Source organism: Malania oleifera, chromosome 9, assembly GCF_029873635.1.
Source record: "Malania oleifera isolate guangnan ecotype guangnan chromosome 9, ASM2987363v1, whole genome shotgun sequence".
Taxonomy (NCBI): domain Eukaryota; kingdom Viridiplantae; phylum Streptophyta; class Magnoliopsida; order Santalales; family Ximeniaceae; genus Malania; species Malania oleifera.
In genome coordinates, this window is record NC_080425.1 from 71,088,532 (window position 1) to 71,100,259 (window position 11,728).

Genomic DNA, 11,728 nt, shown 5'->3' on the forward strand with positions numbered 1-11,728 from the left:
CAAAATGGGAGAAAAATCTTAATGATCACATTTATATTTATTAAATACATATATTTAAAAAGTCTTAAATTATCACTTCTCAAAATATTTCTAAAATTTGAAATCTAAAATTTCCCTTAATAAATCTTAATGGGTAAATATCCAACCTTATATTTTATAAGTCTCAAGCTTAAACTTCATGAGAATAGACAACTATAAATTGAGAATGTAAAATTATTCATTATATAACATTCTAGACTCAATACGATATTTAAAAAAAAAAGTAAAAAGGATAGAAAATCATAACACAAACATTGTATCATAAAACTTCTCCATTCCCCACTTCCAACTGAGCAGAATTTCAAATTACAGATCTCTCAACATCTAGTTGCTTTGGTGAGGGAAAGTTTTTTCAACTCTTTCAGCTTCACATAACTATAAATGAACATAAGATTTCGATTTCTGTTGAATGCAAAAGAGAATTTTGAAAGCAAAAAACCCAATAAAAAAATGACCAGATTTGATACTAGGCTGTAAACCAAGCTATTTGCTACAGAATTAACTGAAGGAAGCACAGAAATTGTTCCAAACGCTGAGAACTAACATCTAAAAACATTAAGCCAACAACTGCTGGGCATTACATCATTATTCCGAGTCCACAATCAGTGACCATTGGCAAGCAAACCATTCTCACAAGAGACTTCAGAGGTGTTGTCAGCAGCCTTTTTGGCATAGAATCTACGATACTTGGAGTCAACTTCAGTGAGGTAGTATGTGCCTGGAAGCAAGAGGCTGATGTCCTTGCTTGTCACAAAGTCCTTTGCACCATACCTGTGCTCCATCACCTTCATCGTTTCGACAAATTTTTCTGGCATGAACTGCACGGAAACATGTTTCTTAGAATTTCCATGCTTTTTCCTTTCATTTCTCATGATTACTGATTGTGTAAAACAGTTCAAGAATCTTTCCTCTTTGCTTGTGAATAAATGTCGCAATTTTAGGCACATTTTTAAGTTTGTGTGATGGGGTATGGCAGTGCGGGCATGTTGATATTTGCATTCGTGGAAATTAATCATATCTCAAGTATGAGAAGGATTTGAAAGAATACCTCGTGCCTTGACTTCAACTTCCCTGCTACATTCATCACAGATGCAATGTTTGACAGGCTAAATGGATGTTGACTGCCAGAAAGTCGAAGTGAGAACATTGTGGCAGTTAATCCACTCCCATATGAGAACAGTATTACCCGGTTTCCATCCTAAGAGAAAAAAAATGGGGAAATCAAGTTTAGAACAGAATAAATGGCATTCAACAGAAAGAGAGCCTGCCTTAATATGCAGTTAACTATTACCAGTGTGCTATGTTTATTGTGGATGAGGGATGCAAATGCTGCATAGAGAGATGCAGTGTACATGTTGCCGACTTGCTTTGGTATTAAAGTACATGGTTGAACCTTTGCATCATAGAGGCTCTTCGCAACTTGTTGTGATGCCTGAATCATACATGAGACTAAGTGAAACATTATAAAAAATAAAATAAAATAACAAAAAGGTTCCTAAACCACCAGTGCCTTCAGTATATAGACTATGAATCCAGATCTATTTCCTTGGAGAGTGTTGGGTATTATCAAGAGTTGTTCAGTTTAATCATTAATGCATTAAACTCCTAAAACGATGCAGGAAATATTCACAGCATTTAGTAAATTCCTGAATAACCTGAATAGACCAGTACATTCTGTAAATGGTTAACTATGCTCAGTGGGTTAAAAAGGCTCTAATTATCCACGATGACTTCTACTCTTGACCCTCTTTTTTTTTTCTCCCTTCATCTTTATTGATAGTGGTTAGGACTCGAGGCAAAACCTTTTCAAGATCCCGGCTTTGGTAGCTTTCATCCCCAGATAAAGTTGAAAATGGTCCAAGCTTTTCTTTAGCAGCCTCATCAATGGAACTGCCAATCAAATCAATCATAATCAATGACAAGGACATGCATAAAAAAGGGGTAAATATCTCAAAGTTTGAACTTATTGGTTCCAAGAGTAATTAAGAAGACATAATAACCTGGCATTTCTCAAGTAGTCATTGAACAGCAACCTAGCAAAGCTTTTCTGTACAAGCTGCAATTGTTCAAGGAAAGGAAGTCAAATTAACCATTTCTTCAAGTAGTCTAGAATCTCAATTCTTAAGTGAAAAGAAATAAATATCGAGGGATCATAATATAAGCTACCTTGTTATATGGTGAATGAAATACAAAGTAGTCAGCATCAGAAACTGAAAATTGTTTGCCCTCCAGTTTCTCATACCTATTGAAAGGAAAACAGTAAGAGTGTTTCCACTGCAGAAATATTCCCAGAAAATGAACAAAGGAAAATGCAGGGAGTACTTTAATAGCAGCTTACTTATTACAATAACGTTGATAGCAAAAATCAAGTGCCATCAGGTAACAAGTCTGTGAAAGCTTCCCATCAACAACCTGCAAGAATATTTGCCACAGATGAGGCTTGGTAAGCCTTGGAGTCTACCATGCAAGACATGCTCAATTAAAATTGCGAATTGGTAAGCATGCAACTGCTGCAACCCATTTAGTAGCGAAGTCAAGGATTTCATTAATTTTTTAGTATTTTTTCATGCCATTTTACGTGGCATCCAGCATTCAATTGAGCCAGTCGTGCAAGCCATGAAAGAGGAAAGTGAGGGGAAAATGGATTAAAAGAGGGTGGGGCTTATGCCAGACAAATTCATCACCTTGAAAGAAGCAAATTGGGCCTTCTTATATACTTTTTCCTTTACTTAACAAGTTGAATGGAAGAGGACAATGACCATTACATTGACAAATCTGATAAATTTTATATAACAAAGGCTTCGAGGCAGCACAAATCAAGTGAAAAATGTAGTAACTCAGTTTTTTAGCTACGCTATTGAACAATCCATTATTTGTTCATTTAAGAAGAATGAAAGGAGAATAGGTTTTTGAACTAAACATTTTTCTTTTCATTAAGGTACCGCACAAATAGGAGAAACCTTTTAGAGACGAAGGCTTAACCTTACAAATTCTATCCAAACACAGCACATTGAGCTAATTATGGACAAATAATGGAGACAGTTTTATTTGTAACATAAAAAATGCATGTATCCAAGTGTCTGTGTTTTGATGCTCAAAAAGTTTGTAAAACATCAGAGTGGGGGATGGACAAGGATAGACTTCCAGATATACACAGGCACAGTAAGACAAAGTGAATAACAAGTCTCAAGCTGAAACTTTCCTGTAAATCATGGCAGATTAAAAGAGAAACCAGGAAAGATTACCGGATATTCACTGGCAAGGTTAGGCTTGTAAAAATCATAGGCATGAGACATATGACTCGCACGAAGCTTGCTTTCAAATGCAATAGGAGCATCAGGCCCTATTAGCATAGCAATGGCAGCAGCTCCTCCAGTAGGTCGGGCTGGTCCTTCTGCATAGACCTGGTAAAAAGGAAAAACAAAAAAAATCGGTGAGGGAAAATAGTACATATTCATACAGACTGCATGTTCTAAATTGATACCTCTAGATATAATAAGTAATGAGAATAGAAAAACTATCTGCCCAGAGGAGTGTACAATAAAAGTGTCTCAAAGCTCAAAAGTTTTCATTGCTTTAAGATGAGAAAGATGATATGTGATGTGAACATTTGAGCCCTAAAAATACAATAAATTTAGGGAGCACGAATATAATTTCGACATCCTTGCCTGCAAGAACATAATTTTGGTCATCATATCAGGCATGAAATGTTCATGTAGCCAAATCCACATAGAGTGGAACTTATGGCATATTTGGTGGTGGCATTGATATCATGCATGAAGTGAAATTTTGAATCATAAACTCAAGGAGGCCTGAGAAAGCAACTAGAGACGAATCACGAGATCAATACAAGATACCAAAGTTCTCTAATGCATACAAAAGCCCAGTTTCAACAGTTTAAGTCATCACTCCCAATACATGTAGAGCACTAAACTGTCATTCAAAGGCATTTTTACATTAATTAAATTTTATTTTTTATCCAAGCTATGGGAGGAATTCTAAAGGACATGGAAACGCAATAAAGAGAGAAAAACAAAGCCATCCACTTAAACGGGAAAAAGTACATGAGAACATAAATTCTGACACCTTAGCCTTTATGAAAACCTTTTTCAATGTACCAAGAAATTTTCTAATACACAAATTCAAGAAGTCATAAATAAGCCCAGGTCAAAAACAAGAGATTCTGGAAATAATTTTGTTTGCCCAATTAACGGCCATTAGCAATAACTTTTGGACTTCTAATGAAAAGGGAAATGCAACATACAAAATGAAAACCAAGCAAGCCAAACAACAAGTTCTATCAGTGAAGAGTGATGAATAGACTCAATCAAGCAATCAACAGTGACTTATTTCCAATGGTTTGGATCTGCAACAGGAATCTGTGTCCTCATTTATATAGGTTTGGGCATAATGTCAAAAACTTACTAAACTTCATCAGAACTCTAAAAAAATCTTCTCAGTAGTCTGAGAAAAAGTAAAATCATTAGGTAATTACTGTACCGCACTGTCTGTGCAGATAACAAGTCCATAGCGTCCATCCCATGAGCTGCTCTCCACCCAGTTGACACAGTTAAATAAAGCTGCAGTTCCACCATAGCAAGCATTTGTTGAGTCAACTCCTTCAACGTCAGTGTTTCCACATTCCTGTTTGTTTTACATGGGAAAAAGAGCAAGAATATGTAAATTTGTCTCAAAGCTCAAAAGTTTTCATTGCTTTAAGATGAGAAAGATGACATGTGATGTGAAAATTTGAGCCCTAAAAATACAATAAATTTAGGGAATTTTGGTCATCATATTAGGCATGAAATGTTCATGTAGCCAAATCCACACAGAGTGGAACTTATGGCATATTTGGTGGTGGCATTGATATCATGCATGAAGTGAAATTTTGAATCATAAACTCAAGGAGGCATGAGAAAGCAACTAGAGACGAATCACTAGATCAATACAAGATACCAAAGTTCTCTAATGCATACAAAAGCCCAGTTTCAACAGTTTAAGTCATCACTCCCAATACATGTTGAGCACAAAACTGTCTTTCAAAGGCATTTTTACATTAATTAAATTTTATTTTTTATCCAAGCTATGGGAGGAATTCTGAAGGACATGGAAACACGGGAATGTAAAAACAACAGAACAAGCAAATCCACACTAAAAAAAACAGCTTAATCAAGAAAAATTGTAAGTTTTAGAACAAAAGAATATGCACAATCCAGGAATAAAATGACTCAAGCTGAAATTTTATCAAAGACATGAAGAATGCATTAAAGAAAAATATTTTGAATCCTACACCAGCTGCCAACAGAAAGACCCAGACCATGTTACTAGAACATGGAATTTTCCATTCCATAAACGGGATCATAGTATGGCAGATGCGTTAAAACACTGAACGCCACGGGTTTACTTATATATGGATATATTTGTTGCTACATGCGACAGTATTGATGAGAACTATGCAATGGGCATTTGTAAATTTTGGGGAGGACTTTTAAGTGTTCCAAAATCTAGAAAAGGATTTTATTTTTGTGAAATAGATCAATAATGGATGAAAATGGAATTATAATGCAATAATTCTCCACATTAACTAACAGAAAAAATATGCTATGCGAAAATATTGAATTAAAACTTTGAATCGCTAGATTTAGTGTTTTGGAACAAAAATGCACCATGCTTTGGAACATTTGTACCAATATGTTGTTTGCTATGGTGTTGGCATTTTCTGGTAACTATGACCTAGACACAGGAAATCACCTTTTAACCATTGAAAACTACTTCCTTCTACCAGCTGAATCAAATATTTTGCTTCTACAAGTAAAGCCTAGCTTTTTAAAACTATGAAACAGGCTGCAGCCAAATATAATCTAAAAAAAGCTTGAAAGTATATATATATATATATATATATCCATAAATAATGCTACATGATTCAGAGCTGACATTTATTTCCATCTTGACCATCCATTGGTAGAGGTTCTAAACCACCATCATAAATCTTAAGCACATGCACACCATCCCAATGAGGAAGGAACAAAATTTGAAACAAAAAGAGAACCTTGAACAAATGATTTGGATAAATACCTCAAAAAGCTGCATGAGGAAGGTCTTAATAGATTTGCTTTTGTCAATCACAGTCTCGCTGCCTACTTCCAGCCGACCAATTTGTTTCGGATCAATCCCATATTTCTCAAAGAGGGATTTAACAACTGTCATACTGAAAATTCAAAAGCTTGTGAAAAAAGGGCTTCTAAATTATGATACTACAATATATATTAAGTAAACAAGAAGTCAGAAGTTACAGGATTTAAAGAATGATAGATCATAGACAAGCATTGTTTGTAACCAAACTAATCATATCAAAACTACCCTTAAAAATTAGATTATAAACATTGAGGAAATGTGAGCTAAGACTAGCTAAATGTAAAAGCTGGTTAGGCTAACATATTTCCATTTTCCATGGATTTGTACAAAATGCCCTTTCAAAACAAACTAAACAAACAGTTTTGCATGTTGTAGTGCTTCTAATTCTTCTTAAAAGATTGCAAAAGTGCTACAAAACAAATCTTGAGGTCCTTGCAGAATAAAGCATGGAAGCATCACAAAAAAGTCAGTGCCCTTTCCAGTGTTAAAAAAAGGTGCCATAACCACAAAGGACCATGGCTGAGGACATCTGACCAAACTGAGAGATAATTAATTTGTCTATAACTGAAATCATGCACAATGTGAATACTCATGATAATCAGCAAGAATGCAACGTCAACACTATATATAATTCTAATCGCTGCTTGAAAGCAATTAGGATCAAAAGATGAATCACTACCTCATTGAGATGACATCTTCCACCTCTGTACAGAATGCCATGCAATCCTGTCCAAGCCCAATAGTGTACTTCCCTTTACTTGCACCATCATGAGCCTCCAATGTTTCCTATTTTGCGTTTAGAAAGAAGAGAACAAATTAAAGACCAATGCACATGTAAATAATTTAATATGCAAGGAAATCAATGCATGTGTGTGTTATATGCATATCATACAAAAATAAATTCAAAATTTTTTAACAATGTTAAAATTTTCTTTTCAAGTTCAACAAAATTCAATAACTTAAAAAAATTATACTCAACAATGATATGCATGCACAGAACACAAACATAAACATCTATTTTATCTGATTCTTTGCCACTGAGAAGGTGTATTTCATTTGATATTGGTTACTACAGCTACAAAAAGCCAAGCCTCACAACGTTCAAGAATGTTCAACAATTTTTTAACCAATGTTGAGCCCCAGCCAAGCTTAGGCCGAGCTTGAATATACTTGTCTAAACTTCTTCACTTAATTACTAACTAAGCTCAAAAGTGCTACTAAGCTTTAGTTAACTTTAATATAAAGACAAGCTTATTTGATAAATATACTAAACAAATATATGTATATATATATATATAAGCAATATTTTATAAATTAAATTATCAAATACAAATTTTTTGTAAAAAAAAAAAATTATATCATCATATATTATTACGAGAGCTAAAGATATAGGAGAAATGTTTTTCATTATTTTAAACGTTCTAAAAGAAATCTAAAAATGTTATTGAATTGAGATAAAACTCATTTTCATTTCAAGCTCGTTTTTAAGCCAAATCCATGCAAATTTATATAAACTGGGGCCTCTTGCACATAAGGGGCAAATACTTACAAGCTTATTCACGAGCCTATTCACAAACAGTTAAAATTATTTTGTTTAGGGCACAGTCAAACAATCACCTAAATGAGGTTGTTCACTAGCATAAATGAACCAAGCTCGCTCACAAATATTCAAGCTTGGCTTATTTATTAACCAAGCTCAAACATTGTGTTCGAAGCTCAGATCATTTATTAGAAAAATGATCACAAGTGAAATTCAACCAAGCCAAACACTGAGTTTTCCACATGGGACTTAGTTCCTTTGCGCCCCTATTGATTGTTCGGCTATTCCCCTTCACCTTAAAAATTTATCCATACACAAATCAAAAAGGGAAAAAATAAAATACTCAAAAGGAAGTTAAATCTGGATTACTTTTCTTTTCTCTCTTTTCTAAAAAAAATTTCCACAAAAAAAAGGGGAAAAAGAGAGAGGGGGAGGGTTACTTCAAAAAAGCACATAATAATTATTTTTAGATATCCAGCTGCTTCCTTGTTGGATATCAAACTTGGAGTCCCCACAAGCAAAAGGATGGGACGGGAAGACGAATAACTTCAGGCTCAGGTCAGCATAATGATCCCCAAAAGAAAATCAAATGTTAATATTAATTGAATTACCATGCAGCTCCAGGGATGAAATTTATATTCAGTTCAGGAATTAAAAATCATCCGACAGATTTAAGCAACGCCATTCCCTTCACCGCCACCACCGTCTAAAAACATTTATCTACCACAAAACAGAACGCTAAAGCTTCATAAACCGGAACCTTCACATATACACATCCAGATCACAATCCGATGAAAACCCAACTTAAAATTTCCAGACATTAAACATAAAAGCATCGCGATTACAGAAAAACCAAGAAACCAAGTTCCCCAAAGACGCCCACCCCACCGCCAGAAAAAAAAAATGAAAAAAGAAAAGAGAGCAAGCAAAATACCTGCTGAACGTAGGTGGGAGGGAAGTAGATGTCCATGGCGAGAATTCCCACATTCCTCTGCTGAGAAGCCATCGCTACCTGATGCTGCTGCTGCCGCTGCTGCTCTATTCCACCTCAAATTCCCAAAACAAAACCCCCAGATTCTTCAACTCTTATTCCGAGAGAGAGATGGGAGCGAAGGTAAAGAGGGAAATGAGGAGAACCTGAGAATTCGGAGAGAGGGAGGTGTGGTGTGAGGCAGGGGAGGCTCTCACTTCCTCCTACAATTTATAGAACGAGAGAAGCGTAGAGAGAGAGAGGAAAGAAGAGAGAGAGAGCCATCCAAAATTTTCCAAATTTCAAATGCAGTCTTCGTGAATAAAAAAAAAAATTGGAAGGAGCTTCGAACTTCAAGAGGTGGGGCGTGAGTTCCCCATTTTACCCCCTACTTCTACGCTTTTTTACAATGCATACCATTTCATTTTTTTTCTCAGGTGGCAACTGTCGACTGGCAAATGGCAATCAACCAGGCCACGGAATCTCTCCTCAGGACAGGTGCTGGACAACACCTAAGTACTATTTGTTTGAGTTTTTTCCCATGTTATTATTAAAAATAAATAAAATATTAAATAATACTCAAATTAGGAAAAAATTTTCCAATGCTTACGTAACCTCGCAGCTTGATGCTGCGAGATTTAAACTGATGGACCGCTGGGAAGGAGACGAGTGGCACAGAAGGGAGCAAATCTCGTAGTCAGGGAGAAGTTGACGCGTAGCACGGAGGCTCACAAATCTCACAGCTCCAAGTTACGAGATTTAAAGGGAGAAGCCAGCGGGAAGGTGATGTGTGGCACAAATCTCACAATACCAAACTGCGAGATTTGTCACCAAAAAATTAATTTATGAATCAATTATCACCAAACGCATATATAATATATTTTTTTCATAAAATTAATTAATTATTTTTGAATGATTTATTTTTAGAACTTACTTTAATTTATTTTATATAACAATATAAATTAAGAAGTGACCTAGAAATTGAAGATTTTTTTTAAAGTTAAATTCCAGCTAGTCGGTGAGCTCAAAAATAAATTTTATTAAAGTTAAAAAAAACTCGACCCGAGTTTTGTCTGTAATAATGATACAATTTTTTTAATGAATACTATATAATATATATATATATATATATTTCTCATTATAATATATGGATTAATTTAAAGTATTCTTTAAAAATTCATGGGTGCTTCATCAATTTAAAATCCAATTGAGATTAGGAGTTTAAACTATTGGACTCTTTTCCTGTTTAAAGTGTAGCAGTCAAAACATTTTTCTTATTTATTATTTCTTTTTAAAACTTTTCAATTTTCAAGGACATAAAACTTGTGTCATGTGTGAAATGAATAGGCAGCCCTTCTAGATTATGTTCAAATGGAACAACATTGTACGACTGTTGTACTGATTTGTAATTAATTAAAAAATGTTACCTAATTAAGTCACCTTCAAAATTTATTTTATTAGGGAATTATATTGGGATTTAAAAAAAATAATCAATTATTAGATGCATGAAGAGTGTGGACTATTGCGTAGAAACAATTTTAATAGAAATTCAATTTATAATCCCCGAGTCATCAAGGATGGGACTGTTAAAAAATATTTGAAAATCGATATAATTCAAAATTTTGATCTTAACTGAATTCAAAACTCGTTTAATAGATTTGTTCGGTTTAGTTTCGTTTTTTTTTTAATAGTCTTTAGTTATCAGTTCAATTTCAAGTTTAAATCTAATTAAACTGTGACATAATAATTTCTTAAATGTAGTGGTAAATCAAGTTAGAATTTTTTGAATGATGGAGGGGAAGAGATTGGGACAAAATTGTTAACGTCCTTTTATAGAATAATATTATGAGACCCAACAAAACAAAGTAAATACTAATCTATTGGAGTTTAACTAAGAAATGATTAAATTTATACCAAAATTACCTTAGGATACTATCATATGGGTAGATTATTCTTAAATGTCTAATTTGTTTTTAATGTCTTGGAAAATTAGCTTAAAAAATATTTAAGCTATTTTTTTTTTAATACACAAGTAATCTTGCTTTGACTACCCACGACACTAAATACATCGCCAAGAGTAAAATTCATTAACCAAATACCATACAAATTTTAACGATACGAATTTTACAGTAAAAGATAATTCAATTTCAGGAATTAACTTAATTAGGCATGCAAATTTTAACAATACGAATTATGTGTCATTTTTTATATTTGACAGTATTGAATTCTTTGGAGCAAAGGTTGAATCTTTCACTGTTTAGTTAAATAAAAGTTATTTTATTCATCTCAATTTAATTTGAAAAATTATATAAAAAAACTTCAAGACTATGAAGTGTGCACAAGACACATGACTATACAAATGAAATTAAAATAATCAAATATTATACAAGTGAAATAAAAATAATCAACATACAAAAGAATAAAAAAATAATCAATACTATACAAATGAAATCAAAACAATCAATGATATACATACAAATCAAATGCAATGAAAATAATGTTAAACTATTCCGTGCCGCAGCAAGGTCATCTCCTGGGTCGTGGTGGCTGCCGTCTGCGTCTACCCTCTCTCTTCTGGTCAGCAGCATCAGGTGTCCTGTCCTGTCGTCCTGGATGTGGATCCTCTCCGCCAAGAGGTACTCCATAATCATCATCATCCATGCGAAACACACGCGTCACCTTCCCGCTGGTTGCATGATTTGCTCCCCCGCCACGCGTCACCTTCCCGCTAGCTTCTTCCTTTAAATCTCGTAGCTTGGAGCTGCGAGATTTGCGAGCCTCCATGCCACGTGTCAACTTCCCGCTGGTTGCGAGATTTGTTCCCTTCCATGCCACGCGTCTCCTTCCTAGCGGCCCATCAGTTTAAATCTCGCAGCACCAAACTGCGAGATTTGCTCCCTTCCATGCCACGCGTCTTCTTCCCAGCGGCCCATCAGTTTAAATCTAGCAGCATCAAGCTGCGAGATTACGTGAGCATTACTTTGGGAAAATTTTTCCCAATCAGAGTATTATTTAATATTTTATTTATTTTTAATAATAAAACG

The 11,728-nt window shown here is 34.5% G+C and overlaps 1 protein-coding gene across 1 annotated transcript; it reads right to left on the bottom strand.

Annotated features, from left to right (window-relative positions):
* Window positions 1-293: 293 nt before the first annotated feature.
* Window positions 294-9,062, bottom strand: LOC131164096 (hydroxymethylglutaryl-CoA synthase). Its single transcript, XM_058121062.1, has 12 exons — window positions 8,649-9,062; window positions 6,854-6,960; window positions 6,115-6,247; window positions 4,540-4,683; window positions 3,285-3,443; window positions 2,378-2,451; window positions 2,206-2,281; window positions 2,040-2,095; window positions 1,842-1,929; window positions 1,331-1,471; window positions 1,088-1,237; window positions 294-857 (listed from the first exon to the last, which is right to left on the bottom strand). Exons 1-12 carry the CDS (start codon window positions 8,718-8,720, stop codon window positions 642-644), a joined length of 1,416 nt encoding a protein of 471 aa, XP_057977045.1. The 5' UTR covers window positions 8,721-9,062; the 3' UTR covers window positions 294-641.
* Between the last annotated feature and the right edge of the window lie 2,666 nt (window positions 9,063-11,728).